The sequence below is a fragment of the Ursus maritimus genome, unplaced genomic scaffold (genome assembly GCF_017311325.1).
Source record: "Ursus maritimus isolate PB19 unplaced genomic scaffold, ASM1731132v1 scaffold_1, whole genome shotgun sequence".
NCBI classification, from domain to species: Eukaryota; Metazoa; Chordata; class Mammalia; order Carnivora; family Ursidae; genus Ursus; species Ursus maritimus.
Window position 1 is genome coordinate 46783698 of NW_024423343.1, and position 17365 is coordinate 46801062.

General features: G+C 35.2%; 1 protein-coding gene across 1 annotated transcript in view; it reads right to left on the minus strand.

Annotated features, from left to right (window-relative positions):
* Positions 1-17365, minus strand: part of FSIP2 (fibrous sheath interacting protein 2) — a 93011-nt gene that overhangs the window by 58903 nt on the left and 16743 nt on the right. Inside the window, exons 9-10 of the mRNA XM_040636584.1 lie at positions 8313-8419; positions 5950-6013 (exon numbers count right to left, since the gene is read on the minus strand). Of these exons, the coding sequence (XP_040492518.1) occupies positions 5950-6013; positions 8313-8419 (171 nt within the window). The remainder of the gene's footprint in view (positions 1-5949; positions 6014-8312; positions 8420-17365) is intronic.

Genomic DNA, 17365 nt, shown 5'->3' on the forward strand with positions numbered 1-17365 from the left:
CCCCCCCCACACACACACACAGACAAATATGAAGAAACAAATCCCCACGACTGTTAGCAGGGAAAAAAAAAGCATTAGAATTAAACATCAATGATTTCAGATATTTGAATTACCAGATATAGAATATTTAAAAAGTGCATCTTATATGTTTAAATATATAAAGAAGGGATTGGAAAACAGGAATGGAACAAGAACTTATCAAAAAAGTCCAGTCAAATTTGAAAAATAACTATTCAGAAANCAAAACACATTGAATTGATAAAATAGTAAATTAGATAAACTGAAGAAAGAATTGGTGATTTGGAGGGCAAATTTGAAGAAATTAACCAGAATGCAGCTCAGAGAAATGGAAAATATGGTAGTTGCTAAAATGTAGAAGAGAAAAAGGAGATCTAAATATACATAACTGGAGTTTTAGAAGAAAATAATAAAGAAAGTGGGGAGAGGCAATACAGGAAAGAAAAATAGCCGAAACTTGTCCAGAACTGTTCACCATAATAATACTAACGAAAAACAAAGGAAAGACCTTAAAAGCAGACTGAAGTGTGTGTGGATAGGGGAGGGGGAGAATCATTTATTCAGGAATTATTAAATTGAGAAAAAAATAGAACATTTAAGTAAAATAATATCTTTAAGTTCTGAGAAAAAATAACTGTCCTCAAGAACTTGTATACCCAGCAATAATTATATCCCAGAACATGGTAAAATAGAGTTTTATCAAACAAAATCTGAGGATTTACTCCCCAAATACATTCACTACTGACATTTCTAAAGAATGGATTTACTTTAGGAAGAATGAAGGTGATTCTAGAAAGTATGAAATGCAAAAAGGAATGGTGAACAAAAAAATATTGGTAAACATGGACAAATATAAACAAAACCTGACTGTATAAAAACAGAATTTTAATTTAGCTAGTAAAAAAGCCACAGCTAAATTATTGGTTAAATATGATATGAGATAGTGAACTAGAAGTTAATTATTTTAACTTTGACTTTTACTTTAAGCTTACATGCAAAATCCAAAGGTAATTGTCAAAAGGTATATACACAGCATATTTAAAAATAAGCTTAGGAGAGGCAAGATGGCAGAGGAGTAGGGAACTCTATTTCAACTGGTCCTCTGAATTTAGCTGGATATCTACGAAACCATTCTGAACACCCACAAAATCAGGCTGAAATGTAACATATATCTGGATCTCTACAAGCAGAAAATCTCTGGCAGTTGCAAGGTATGAAGGGCAGAGCCATGATTCTGAGGGCAGATAGCGGAAAATAAACAGAAGGGGGAGGGAGCCACCATAAGCTGGTGCTGGGAAGATGATATAACACCAGAGTGCAAAAGTGTCCTACACTGGGATCAGGCATAGACTTGCAGACTGGTAGCAGCAGGGAAAGGACTTTAGAGCAGCTCCCAGACAGGCTCCAGGAGCTCTGGGTGTGCACACAAAGCTGGGAGGCTCCCAGTTTTAGAAGCACAAAGGGCAGAGACATGCCCAGCCCTGGGATCGACCTCTGGGAGAGTTGCTGTGGGATGCACCACCAGGGAGTCTGCGGTTTTTAGCAGCGCAGACAGAAATAGAGACTGTGTGTCCTGGAGAGCTCAGTGAAGAGCAGACTATAGTTTCTCTGCTCTGGGTCAGAGGTTTGGGTGCAGTCATTTCTGCTCTGACTCTCAGAAAAGACAGAAGAGACACGGAAAGCCACCAGAGAACAAAACCTCAAAAAAACAGTTTCCACTGAGCACTCCCCCGCCCCCAACAGGGGGGAAGGGCAGCTCTGCCCAAGCAGGGCTGCATGAGTAAAAGTGCAGCAAACCCCTCCTCCAGAAGACAGGCTGGAAGAAAAAGAGGACGACAACCCTAGGGTCCCTATAAAACGGGTGCATCTTGCTTGGGTCATGGTTAATACTTTGAACTCTGTACATTCCCTCGACCACCCCTCAACAGAATGACTAAGAGGAGGAACCCCCAACAAAGAAAAGAATCAGACACTATAGTCTCAGCCACAGACCTAATGGGTATGGATATAAGCAAGATGTCAGAGACAGACTGCAGAATAGCAATTATGAAGTTGATATCTAGGCTTGAAAAAATTATTAATGACAATATAGAATCTCTAAAGGCAGAAATGAGATCTAATCAGGCCAAACCTAAAAATGCTATGAATGAGATGCAGTCTAAACAGGATACTCTGACAGCCAGGATAAATGAAGCTGAGAATGAATTAGTGAGCTAGAAGATAGATGATAGAAAAGAAGGAAGCCCAAGAGGCCTGGGATAAACTCCTGAAAGCCGAAGAGATCAGACTGAGAGAGATCAATGACACCATGAAATGCTCCAATGTCAGAGTTATTGGGATCCCTGAGGGGGTAGAGAGAAAGAGAGGACTAGAAGATATATTTGAGCAAACTGTAGCTGAGAACTTCCATAATCTGGGGAATGAAACAAGCATTTGTGTCCAAGAGGCAGAGAGGACCACTCCCAAGATCAAGGAGAAAGATCAACACCCTGGCATATAATAGTAAAAGTTGCAAATCTTAGAACCAAGGAAGAAATCCTGAAAGCAGCTAGGGGGAAAAGATTTCTTAGGTATGGAGGGAGAAACATCAAAATAATGTCAGACCTGTCCACAGAGACCTGGAAAGCCAGAAAGGGCTGGCAAGGTATATTCAGGATACTAAGTGAGAAGAACATGCACCCAAGGATTCTTTATCCAGCAAGGCTGCCATTCAGAATGGGTGGATGGAGAGACAAGGAGTTTCCAGGACCAGCAGAAACTGAAAGAATATGTGACCACCAACCAGGCCCTGCAAGAAATATTAAGGGGAGTTCTATAAAAGAAGAAAGACCCCAAGAGTAGTATAGAACAGAAATTTACAGAGACCGTCTATAGAAACAGGGACTTCACAAGCAACAGGATGGCGCTAAAATTGTATCTTTCAATAGTCACTCTCAATGTGAATGGCTTAAATGCTCCCATGAAACAGCACAGGATTGCAGATTGGATAAAAAGACATGACCCATCCATATGCTGTCTACAAGAGACTCATTTTGAACCTAAAGATATATCCAGACTGAAAGTGAGGGGATGGAGAATCATTATCATGCCAACACACCTCGAAAGAAAGTGGGGGTAGCAATTCTCATATCAGACACATTAGACTTTAAGCTAAAGACTGTAGTAAGAGATACAGAGGGACACTGTATCATTCCTAAAGGGTCTATCCAACAAGAAGATCTAATAGTTGTAAATATCTATGCCCCCAACATGGGAGCAGCCAACTACATAAGCCAACTGTTAACCAAAATAAAGAATCATGTTGATAATAATACTTTAGTAGTAGGAGACCTCAACACTCCACTCTCAGCAATGGACAGATCATCTAAGCAGAAGATCAACAAAGAAACAAGAGCTTTGAATGACACATTGGACTAGATGGACTTCAGAGATATATACAGACCATTCCACCCTAAAACAACAGAATACTTATTCTTCTCAAACGCACATGCAACTTTCTCCAGAATAGACCATAAGAAATAACATGGAGGGCATTAGGGGAACAACGGGAAAACTGAAGGGGGGGAAATCATAGTGGGAGACGAACCATGAGAGATTATTGACTCTGGGAAAAAATCTGAGGGTTTCAGAAAGGAAGAGGTGTGGGGGGATGAGGTAGCCTGGTGATGGGTATTAAGGAGGGGATGTGTTACAATGAACACTGGGTGTTATACGCAAATAATGAATCATGGAACACTACATCAAAAACTAATGATGTACTCTATGATGACTTACATAACATAATAAAAAAATAAGTTTAATACTCTGAAAGAAAGCAAGAAAGGAGAAATTAAAGGAAAATATAAAAAAGCAGAAAAAAGCAAAAGCACCAATAAGGCAGTAAAAATCTTCCAAAGGTTGGAATTAACATAAATGTAAATGGCTTAAATTCAATTAAAAGTCAATTTCCAAGACTCAATAAAAATAAAACAAGATGATGCAGGTGTGGAGGGTTTACAAAAGCCACATCTATACACAAAAAGATACTAAGACTGAAAGCTGATATAGCTGTATTAGTATCAGACCTACTAAATTTGAGACAAAAAAATCAATTATGATAAAGATCATACATAATAATAAAAAACTCAATTTTACACCTGAAGCTAATTTTACACTGTATGTTAACAACTAAAATTTAAATTAAAAAATTAAAAAACCCTCAATTCACCATGATGTCCCGGCTGTGGACAATAAAATGAAATAAAATTTAAAATGGACAGAACCACATGGAAGAGTTGATAAACTAATCATTCCCAATGATTTTTAGAACAGAGTAAATAAAAGTAAGTATACAGAATATTTGAACTATACAATTCAACATCTTGATTGAATGGAAATATTTAGAACATGGCACCACAAAATTGATAATATTTATTATTTTCAACCACACAGAACATGTAAAAAATTAATCATGTGTGCTAAGCCAATAAAGCAATTCTGCAGATATTTTAAAAATCTGGTACCATAAAGGCCATGCTGTCAGTCCACAAAGCAATTAAATTGGAAATCAATAACAAAAAGGAAACTAGATATCCAATATACTTGAAAATTTAAAACTAACTTATAAATACAAAATAATACAAAATTGAAATTTAGATATGATTTAGAAAAAAATGAAAATATTGCACATTAAGTTTTAGAGTACATTTCAAAATCTCATATATCACCAATTAAGTGCCACACACTACTCTAAGCACTTTTACAAATCTTAACTTATTGAATTACCATAATCATGAATGATGTATTATTACTGTTCATGTAACAGCACTCCAGCCAGTCTTAGAGTTAGCTTGCTTCAAGTTAACACACGCCTTGCTTACTGACCTAAGGTCCTTGATCTGTAACAGAACTAATTTACTTTCTTTGAGATCTGCAGACCACTGGCCTTGGGAAGTGAAGGACCAGAACATTCCCAGGCCACAGAGGCCAGAAATCAGTTTGAAGCCACCTGGACTCTGATTAGCCCAACAATCTTTTAGCAAAATGTTTTTCTTTTTTAAGGTCACACAGTGACTTTACTGACCTCTCTTTGTGCATCTGTAGACCTTGCCCTTCTTTGCGGAAAGAACAGAGTAGTCTTGCAGAACCCCTGGGTACCAAGGAACCAGACCTTCTTGCACAACCCCCACCCTGGACAGGAAAGAACTAGAACTTCTTGCACAACTTCTGAGCTCCAAGACAACTGTAACTGGCATCATCAAATCTGCAGGTAATCAAAAAATGTAACAGACTACTGCACTCCCTTAACTGATTAAAACCCTTTAAAAATCTTACGGCCAGGCAAAAACCTCAGACAAGAGTCTGCCTCTCTCCAGATTTCTGGCCTCCCGAATAAAGCCCAAATTCCTTTCCAATCAAAAGTCATCTCTTGGTTGGCCTTTCCAGAGATGGGCAGGGAATTTGGGTTAGATAACATTCTCATTTTATAGCTGAAAAAACCAAGGAACAGAGAAATTAAATAACTTGGTCAGACATAAATTTTTAGTATTGGAGTGTGGATTCAATTAAAGTAGTCTTGCCAGAATATATGTTTCTACTTATTATGCTATACTGCCTTCTTATAATCTGATCCATGTGGATAGGATACATGATAACTTTATGCCAAGAAATTTGAAAATTTAGATGAATAAACTATTCAAAATTGTAACTTGTGAAAACAAACATAGAAAGAAACAAAATATGTAGTCTCAAATCTAACTGAATCTGTAGTTTTAAATTTTTTCTCACTAAGAGAGCCAGGACCAGGTTAAATATTTTGCCAGTGATTTGTACCAAACATTCAAAGAATATTTAGCACCACACTAGGCATGAAGCAGGAGCTCAATAAATGTTAGTTGAAAAAGTGAATTAAGAGATTGCATAACTTACTCAATAGCTGTTACTGATGTTTACCTGGTTCGCAGAAGTAGCTTGATCTCTTGTTTGATCTTTCATTCCAATCAGCATTTATCTCCTTCTACATAATTCAAACAACAAAACAAACATCCTCAAAGGATTTTTTCCCCCCAGGATTTGAACATCAACTATTACTTATATATTTAAAATACAGAAATTTTAGGATTTTGAACTTCTCTTAAATGTCAGTTTTTTTAGAAATGCACACATTTTTTGATGTTTATGTTTAATCTATTTACAGAATTTAAAAGTTCACAGTTGTATCATGGGAGGTCCACAAGACCTCCCACACATTTGGTGATTTGCTAAAGCTCATGGGACTCAGAATATAGTTGTACTCACATCTAAGATTTATTACAGTAAAAGGATACACTAAAGGATAAAGAATGGGCAAAGACATAGGCTGAGTCTGGAAAAATCCATGCATAGTTTTTCTTATGCTCTCTCTTCCTGTGAGAGGACACACTTAAGCATGCTCTTTTCTCCAGGAATTAAAAAAAAAAAAATCCAGTAACATGTACAGTGTTTCTGCCTAGAGAAATCCATTAGAAACTCAGCATGCAAAGTCCTTATTGAAAGCTGGTCATAATGACACCCTCTGTCTTAGTGCATATCAAAATTCTAGCCTCCTAAAAAGAAATCATATGTTCAGCAAAAATCACATTATTTGCAATGTAGTGCACCATCCATTCAGCTAGGGAAAGTTCCATATCACTTAGGGAATGTTATGAAAGCTAACTTCCCCAACACTAGCCAAAGGGCAATGTTGAAAGCAGCCCCCCCCCCTTTTTTTGATGTTCTGACTTTTTTATTTGCTCATTTTTCCATATGAACTTCAAAACATCTAGGTAGTACTTTTTTATTTTATTTTTTATAAAAATTTTTTATTATGTTATGTTAGTTACCATACAGTACATCCCAAGTTTTTGATGTAAAGTTCCATGATTCATTACTTGGTGATGGGTATTATGGAGGGCACATATTGCATGGTGCACTGGGTGTTATACACAAGTAATGAAAGCAGGCCCTTCTAAAGACAGCAGTCTCAAGTCTGCTATGCTAACTCTTTCCTACACATAGTATTCACTGGCATTGTAAAAATTTCTGTGAAATGCACTGATTAGTAAGTAAGCTAATGAACTCAGTGGGACAAAAGAATAGGTGTGATTTTTAACAAAGCTACAATAGCAGAAAAGTTTAAGTAGAGCTGGAGCAGAGAACAGGTTCTCTGAATACAGAGGATGTGGTTCTCTAGACTTGTTCAAGAACTCAACATGCTCAGGGAGGTAAATCCAGTGAAATAATAGGCTTCTTTTTTTGTCCCCCAGGTCTGAGAGTTGAACATAGGCCACTAGAAATACATTTCCTGACAGTGGTAGGCTGTGTACATGTTGGAAGCAGAATGTAACACTTAGTATAATAAAATGGCCATACTATTTCTCATAATATATTAGTAATTTGTGGACATTTGGTACTGATTTGAGATCAAGATAGGTGGCAAATTTAATAATACACACATTAACCAAAAAAAGGTCAGTAATAAAATTTAGATACTGTTTTTACAGGAGTTTTTTTTGTTGCTTGTTTGTTTCTTTTTTAGTAAAGGACATAGCTTTTGCAATCTGTTGGACAATATGAGGATTTTAAATATTGAAGTTGTTAAGAAATTTTTTTTGACTCTTAGCATACTTAAAATGGATATTGACATAGTAGAACACTGAACTGTAAAACGTTTATAATGAAACTGAACTACAGAGAAGCATAGTATGGTATTTTAGAAGTTATGTGTAATGTAGTCTTGTCAATTATTATGCATTAGAAGAAAAGAAAATGATGCCACTTCCTACCCTAGTCAAGTAGAATTCATTTGGAAAGAACTTAATAAATTACCACTTACAAATCATGTTAACTCTTTAGCACGGTTGAACAGTTAACACAGTACTACTAATGGAATGGATGATGTGGTTTTGACTTCTAATCTAATTTATATCAGAAGACATACCCTGAATCTTTGCTGGTAACTTTTCAATAGCAGGAAACTGATGGGCGGTCAAGAGCCAAGAGGACAGATAACATGGCTGTCTCTGAACAGTCCATCAGTAGTCGTCAAATCCCAATCAAAGGCCAAATTGGTACTTCCTCTGAAGGCTTCAGGTATGTACTGTGAACTGCAATGTTGTAGCCTGTATTTAGAAAGATTATCCTAGGGCTATTAAAATTTTGTTATGATATGACTAATTTCAGGGAGTGAAGCAGTTTGGCATGGTCACTTCACGAAGAAAATTTTTATACCAATGCTGATTATAAAATTGTATCTCATTTATTCCAGTTGCATTTAGAGCAAAAGAAATATTATATACCTCATCTTTTGGAGGATCCAAGTAAGACTGTGAAGATTTTGGACAATTTCTTGTGGGTGAAAGTTGGGGTGAAATAACTGAATTTTGAGTTGAGATGTATGCAGCTCCTAGAGAAAGAAGAGATAATTTTACATATGAGAAGATCATATTTCTGGAGTACGGGTGAATGCTAATGAATGTATTTGATCCAGTGCTCTCTCTGCTGAGCTGCCACAGTGACTGAATTACCACAATTAGGGATATATTTGAGTTAAGGAAGTATCTCCAAGAATAACATGACCTTTTTAAATGTTCACTGGCTACAAATTTCCAGTGGTTTACCATTGCCCTTAGAGACAAATCTGAAATCCTTAACCTCTAATCCCAATTTATTTAATATTATGCCAGCTTAATCCCTATAATTAAACACAGACCACTGCCAGAATTAATTGTTTTCATTTCATTCAGTTTGCAATGGAAGACCACTCACTACTTGGATAGGGGAATAACCAAAGCTGTGTTTTAGGAAGAATGTTTTCAAAGTAAAATTTATGGTGGATTAAAAAGAGGAGGAAGAAATGGAGGAAGGTTATCGAAATAGTCAAGGATGAAGGAAATAAGGGTAGAAGCTGTGGGAATAAAAAAAAAGAAAGGGGCAGAAGAAATTAAGGAGGTAGATTAGACAGAAAGTGGTAACTTTGGGACACAAATACAAAAAAGAAGAGTCAAAGATAACTCACATTTTGCACCTGGGTAAAAACAGAAGAAAGATCAGGAAGATGATGAGTTTGATATTATTGAATTTGAGGTGATCATTGGCCACTGGATGGAGGTGTCTAATGGCACAGAAAAAAAATAGCTAATATATAGTCCATTGAAGGGGAGATGGGAAATAAGATGATTATCTATGGAGAATTGATGACAGTGGAGTATGGGGACTTTGCTGGAGACAGTTCTCTGTACTGTACCTTACTGAATACCAATATATCAGTAATGTGCTGTAGCACTATAAACAGCCACAGCAGGGACCCTAACTTTTCCACACCTTACAAAATTTAAAAGCCATCCTCATCAAGCAATCACTGAAATATATGAGCCAATTATAATATCCATATTTATAAATAATTTTATACCATGCCTTACTTTCCAAAATAACCATGGTTTTTATAATCAGGTAAAACAACTTGAAAAACTATATGATAAAATCATGATTATGAACATAACAAAATAACAATTATGACTGTTTTTCACTTTCTTACCTCTATCATCAAAAGCACTTGATTTTCTAGTTACTCTGTCTTTCTATATGGTACATTAAAGAGAAAAACATTCATTAGCAACTGTACTTCTAAAAAGAAATTTTGCCTCTATCAATCAACCAAATTTATAAAAATTTCCCCCTATTTATCCCTTAACTTTCACAGGAAAATTGTCTCAGGGAAAATATGTATTAACAACCTTCTAGAATATCTTCTTTAGGGATCTCAAATTTAATTAGTTTAAAATCGAGTTGAATATGTAGCAATGTACAGTTGTTCCTTTTCTAATATTCCATATTTTGTTTAAAGGGATAGTAATCCATTCAATTGGTTGGTTCTAAAAAGTTTAGAGTCATTCAGTCTGGAAATAAATATAACCCATTCCAGTCCAGCCTACAGCTTAGCAAACACATTTCTCAAAATTTTATTTTGATTTTGAGAACATCATTTCATTGTGATAACATTTTTCTGTGTCTGTCTGTCCCATCAGGCAATGGGTCCTCAAGGGGAGTGATTATGTTTTATTCATCTTATTATCTTATGTATCCCAATTTCCTAATTTTCCCTTCCTTCTGGTTCAGCACGGGGCTTGGCCAGCAATAGATGTTCAATAAATTTTAGCTATTATTATTGCAATTGCTAAATGTTTGGATTAGTTTCTGCTAAATTACATAGTGACTCAATATTCCGAGGGAAAGATCTGGCTTCACGAATAGACTCTAATATCCTTAGCCAATCAGTATCATGCTAGTGAAGGAGATAGGTCATAGAAGTGAAAAATTAACTAGATAAATAGTCACCATTAAAAGTTCGAAACAGAATTTTATACCTTTTGTTCAGTACCATTAACTTGCACTTCTGACTGGCCAGCTGAAGTTGCTGGTTTTTTGACAGCAGTCTTTGAACTACTGAAAGATTGATAAATAACATTTGCTGCAGGTCCTAAAAGTAAATGAGAAACACCATAGTTTTTTTTTTTTTTTTAACAACCCGTTGTAGTGTAATTGAAATACAACAAATTATACTTATTTAAATTGAATGTTTCTTTCAATTTTAAAATATGTCTAAAACTCTGAAGCTATCACTGCAATCAAAATAACTTTTCCAATACCACTAAAACTTTTTCATCCCCTGAGAAGTGTTTTTATTACATGGATACATCACAATTTTTTTTCCACTTACCTCCTATTTGGGTTGTTTCCATTTTGGCCTCTCACAAACTTTTATGAACTTTCATGTATAAGTCACTGTGTGGACAGGTTTTCATTTCTATTGGGTAAATACCTAGTAGTGGAATGACTGGATCATATGGTAAATATAGGTTTAGCTTTTAAGAAACACCACACTGTTTTCCAAAGTGGCTATACCTTTTACATACCATTCAGCAACGCATCAGAGTTTCAATTCTTTCACATCCTTGTCCACATTTAGTAAGCAGAAGAAAGAAAATAGTAAAGATCAAAGTGAAAAATGAAAGAAATAGAAAAAAGAGAATAATGAACCTAATAGCTGATTCTTTGAAAACTTCAATAAAAGTGATAAGCCAGATTGACCAGGAAAAAGAGAAGACACAATTTTCAGCATCAGGAAAATTAGAGATAATAGCACAACAAAAGTCTATAGATAATACTAAAAATAATAACAAAGGAATATTATGAAAAATGTATGGCAGTAAGTTTAAAAATTTACATACAAATGACAGATTCTTTGAAAAACACAAACTAATCTCATTCATGAATAAATAGATGATATGAAGAACTACATATCTATTAAAGAAATTGAATATGTTAAAAACATCTCCAGAAAGAAAGCTCCAGGCTCAAAGAACTTCATTTCTGAATTATACCTAATATCTAAGGGAAAAAATCACACAAATTCCACACAAACACTTCCAGAAAATTGAAGAGGAATGAACTTCTCTCCCAACTCATACTTTGGGATCAAGATCACTTTGATACCAAAATCATTAAAAGACACTACAAGAAAAGAAAACCTCAGTCAACATCCACCCATTAACAAAGATACAAAAATTATAAATAAAATAAATTCAATCTAACAATATATGATAAAGATAATATATAATGAATAAGATTAATCCCTAGAATGCAGAACTGGTTTAACATTTAACATTAAAAATAAGTCAAAGTGATTTACAGAATTAAAAGAAAAAAGAAAATTAGATGATTATCTCAAAGATGCAGGGAAAAATATGATAAAGTTCAGTACCCATTCATTATAAAACCTCTTCGTGAACTAAGAATATGAGGATGTGTCCTTCCACTGATAAAAGCTATCTTCAGATCTTTAGAGTTGATACTCTAATTTATATTGATCACTTTTGCTTAAGGTTTTGAAACAAGATTAAGATGTATACAACACCATTTTATTCAATACTACCCTGGAGATGCTAGCCAGCAAGAAAAAGGAAACGAAAAGTGAGTCCAAATAAATCCCCGCACACTATGTTGTACAAACTAGAAAGCTCATTCTAAAACTTATATGGAGATACAAAGGCCCTACAATAAGCAAGTCAGCCCTGAAGAACCAGGAATGTTAGAGAACTCAAACTGCCAAATTTCAAGACTTATTACAAAGCCATAGTAATTAAAAGAACACTGTATTCATGTAAGAACAAATAGATAAATAAAACAGGAGACTTTCCACAAATAAGTCTGTCTGTATATTTATCATCGATATATGTTTGCTCTATCTTTGCAAAAAATGCCAGTAAAAGTCAATGATGTTGAAGCAGTTGAGTGTGTACAAGATAAGCTTGAATAATCCTGTCTTCCCAGATAGGAAGGAAGCTATCAAAAATCGCTAGGGTTATATCACAAAGGACTCAAGAATTATCCTAAAGGAAGATCCCACTAGCCAAAGCTATCAAAATTTCAACATTGCTAAACACAGTAACAGAATTGTATTGAGGCACATTGAATTTATTTAAATCTATAAATTCATAACTATACAAAAGAAAACTAGTTGCTCACTGTTGGAGGATTCTACTGAAACAATTTACTATTTTGAAAACTGATAAATGATGGTAAAATATTAAACATCAGTCTGCTTTTCTGAAGTATCCTGTACCACATTGTAACCAAATAATAGATAAGAGGAAGTTTATTTTATACAAGTATTCCAGTTAATCTATGAGGAAGGAATGATAGAATTAAAATACCCCAGCTTTGCAACATTTAATTCATGGATTTAGGCCCTGAACATAAATCACTGCTAATATTACAAAGAGAAAGAAAAAGAGATATTATACACCACCTGATGGAAAGACTAACCACCATCTATGAATCAGTCTTGTTAGAGAAACTGAACCTGCAGAATGGCTGCATAAGAAAGCCCTGACTTCGCCTCCTCCCTTGGGCCCACTAAATCTCCAGTTACACCTAGAACAACTCTCTCTGAAAAAGAGACATAAAAAGGCCACATCCAGTTGAAAGGAGAGGCAGAGGTGTGGTCTAGCTGAAAACCCCACCCCCAGTGCAGCAAGCCACAGGTTTAGAGAGATTTCACAAATATGGAGCACATCCCTGAGTTTGAACTTCTTAATCCTTGGGACCTGCACTGGAAAGACGAGCCCCAAACATTTGGCTTTAAAAATCAACATGGCTTATGTCCAGGAGATTCAAAGGGTATTAGGAAACTGACATTGATCGTAGAGGGCTTGCGCACAGACTACTTACCTGAGACTCAGCACGAAAGCAGCAGGCTGAAGAGCACTTAGACCATACATGAAGGAGATCCACTGGCTATTCTTAAAGCACTGCTGAACAGGCAGAAGTCTTCCAACTCTCTCCAGGGAAGGAGGTGCTGGTTGGTGCCAGCACTCTTCTACCTCGCTAAGTGCTGGCAATGCCAAATGCCATTTTTTATTCTCTTTACCCTGTTAGTGCTGCTCCTGTGGCTCTGTCCCACTAAAGCCAGTGAGTGGGCTTGCCTGCCCCAATGCTCCCCTGTGGCCCTGCCAAAGCCAGCAAGTACACGTAGTTCACAGGAGACACCCTTTGAATTCCTTTCTCTGGTGGCCAAGGGGCTCTGTGTTTTGGGGCCCCATGTGACTGAAACAATCAGAGAGACAGTTCTTGGCAGAATGCTGCACAGACAACAGGTGAAACACACCCCCAGTCTTCTTTTGACCACTCCCTTAAGACTGGGAGAGAGAGTTGTTTTGCCTCATACATAGAAGCAGAGAATCAAGCAAAATGAGGAAAGTTGGGGGGGATGTATTCCAAATTAAAGAACAAGAAAAGCCACCAAAGAAAATTTTAATGAAACAGAGATAAGTAATTTACCTGATAAAGAGTTCAAAATTACAGTCATAAAGATGCTCATGGATCTTGAGAGAAGAATGGGTAAACACAGAGAAATCAACCAAGAGAGAGAAAATATAAGACAGTGCCAAACATTATTAAGTCATAGAGCTGAAGAGTACAATAACTGAAATGAAAAAGACCCTACAGGGGTTCAACAGCACACTGGATGAAACAGAAGGAAGGGCTAGTGATCTGGAATATAGGGCAGTGGAATTCACCCAGAGCAGGAAAAAGAAAAAAAAGAATTTTAAAGAGATAGATTAAAGGGCCCATGGGTAGCTTAAGGGACCTACTAGGATGCCAAATAGGCAAAAAAGAGAAAGAACAGGAAACCAAATTGGAAAGGAAGAAGTAAAACTGTCATTTGTGAATGACACAATTTTATATATTGAAAAGTATTATGCTAAGTGAAACAAATCAGAGAAAGACAAATACCATATGATTTCACTTATATGTGGAATCTAAAAAATAAAACAGATAAACGAAACCAAACTCATAAATGCAGAGAACAGATTGGTAGCTGCCAGAGGGGGCAGGGTTGGGGGTGAGGAATGGGAGAAGTGGGTCAAGAGGTATAAACGTCCCATCACAAAATAAATAAGTCATGGGAATGTAATATACAACACAGTGACTATAGTCAATAGTATTGTATTGCATATTATGTACCTTTACATTGTGACAGGGGAAACTAGACTTATTGTGGGGATCATTTTGCAGTGTATACAAATACCAAATCATTATGTTGTATACCTGAAACTAAGATAATGTTGTATGTCAATTATACCTCAGTAAAAAACCCTGAAAGTGTTTAGATCTAACTAATGATTTATAGGAAATTAAGAAGAAATAAAATACATTGTTTACATACAGATACAATCAGCAAAGTCCAGTCCGCAAGGAACTCAACAGGATGAGCAACTCAGTTTCTTCAATAAATAAACTAATTAATAAAAGAAGGCAGGGAGGGAGAGAGTGGGGTATATGGAAGGAGAGCTATTACATTAAGATTCAGGAGATGTAACAAATTATTGCAATGCATGTCAATGTAGATTCAAACTAACATCAAAATATTTTTGTGATATTTATGAGATCATTGGGAAGTTGAATAAGGATTAAATATTTTATTACATTAAAGGATTATTTGTTCCATGTGATAATGGTATTGTTGTTATGCATTTAAAAAAATCCTTATCTTTTAGATACATATTTACATATTGATGGGATGTGCTTTGGAACAACAAGGCAGCAGAGAGAGGTTGAGGGCATAGACAAAACAAAATTATTCATGAGTCATTGTTGAAGTTGAATGATAGGCACATTAAGGGTACTGTTTGTTTTTATTTATTTTTGAAATGTTTAATAAGAAAAGCTAAAAAAGTCATTAACAAAACTGGAAATATTTGCTATAAATAAGACAGACAACATCAGCCATATTGAATTCAGAACTTCCATCATCAAAAGATAAAAAGAAAGAATAGAAAAAATATCAAATTAGAAGTTATTTATTATAATATATATGTATATATTATATGTATATATACTACTAATATTACTATATATACTATATTTTGTATATATGGAAAAAGAAACCCAGTAGGAAAATGGACAAGAGATTTGAAAAGATAATTTCTCAGAAAAAGAAACATGACCCAGAAATCTTGTATCTAGGCCTAAAACCCTTAGAAAATCTTCTCTCTGTGAATACCATGAGATTTTATATATATATGAATGTTCAGTGCAATATTGTTCCAATAACAGATACTTCCATCAACAGAAAAACAAATGTATAAATTGTGGTATAATCACACAATGGGACAGGATCAGTAGTGAAATGAAATAAAATGTCAGGCAGCACAGAGATAAAACTTCTGAAATACAATGCTGAGTGTAAAATGCCAATCACATAAGACTGAATACAACAGCATATAAGTTACATTAAAATATTTTAACGGTATCTATGTCTATATGTATGTATGTAGTTTAAGGGTATACACTCATGTAGTAAATATATTTTAAAAATAATGGTTATGACAAGCACCAGATTTGGATAGTGGTTCTTTCTGTAGGAGAAGGAAATCTGCTTTAAAGAAACTTGGCAAAAGATATAAACTTACAGCTTAAGGAAATTCAGTGAACCTTAAAATGGGAAAAAAAAAAAAGAAAGAAAAAGAAATCCACACCAAGACATATCATAATCAAGCTGCTAAAAACAATTTCCTACCCCCCAAAATCTTAACAACCAGAGAAAAATGTCACCTTACTTATAGAGGATCAACAATTCAAATATGGCTCATATCTCATCAGAACCATGGAAACACAATGAAATGGAACAACAGTTTTCAAGTTCTGGAAAAAAATGTCAACTTATTTAAAATGAAAACACTATATCAAATGAAATTCTCTATCAAATGAAAATACTATCATTCAGGAATGAAGGTAAAATAAAGATATTCTTAGATGAAGGGAAATTAAGATGATTCAGTGCCCAAAAATCTGTTCTAAAAGAGATTCTAAGGGAAGTTCTATAGACTGAAAAAAATGATACTGGAAAGAAATCCGGGCTATCAGAAATTAAAGGGCATTCAGAATGGTAATGATCTGAATGAATAGGCTAGTCTTCTATTTAGTTATTTAAAATAAAACTTATTACATTGTCTGAGTGGATGTTTGATGTATGTAGATGGAATACATGCGACAACTGAAAGGGAAGAGGGATAAGTCATATACAGTGTCAAAATTTCCACATTCCTCTTAAAGGGTTAAATATGTATTCATAGTTGATTGTGAAAAACTAAGTACATTGTTATCTGCAACAACCACTAAAAAAACCTGTACAAGTAGACATAGTAAAACAATAATCGTGAACAGGGGCGGTTGGGTAGCTCGGTCAGTTGACCATCCTGCTCTTGATTTCGGCTCAGGTCATGATCTCAGGGTGGTGAGATCAAGCTCCACATCCCTCTTGGCACTGAGCAGGGAGTTGGCTTGGGGATTCCCTCCCCCTCTCTACTTCTGCTCCTCCCCTGGCTTGCACNNTCTTTCCCTCTAAAATAAATAAATAACTCTTTAAAAAAAATAATCATGGACAATTGGAAAACAAATTTTAAAAATGTCATGTATAATAGTACCAAAGAAATGAAGTACTTATGTATAAATATAAACACAACATATCAAGATCTCTATGCTGAAAGCTATAAAAACACAGCAGAAATCAAGTACAACCTAAAGAAACAGAAAGAGATACTATGTTTATGGATTGGAAGACCAAGACCTGTAAAGATTTATTTTCTCCTCAAAATGATCTATAAATTGATTTAATGTACTTCATTCAAAAATCCCAACATAATTTTTGCAGACAAACTGATCGTAAAATTTATAGGCAAAAGGCAAATGAATTAAAATAGTCCTTAAATTTTTATGGAAAAAATAGTAGAATTGTACTACCTGATTTTAAGACAGTAAAAAGCTACAATAATTAAGACAGTGCAGT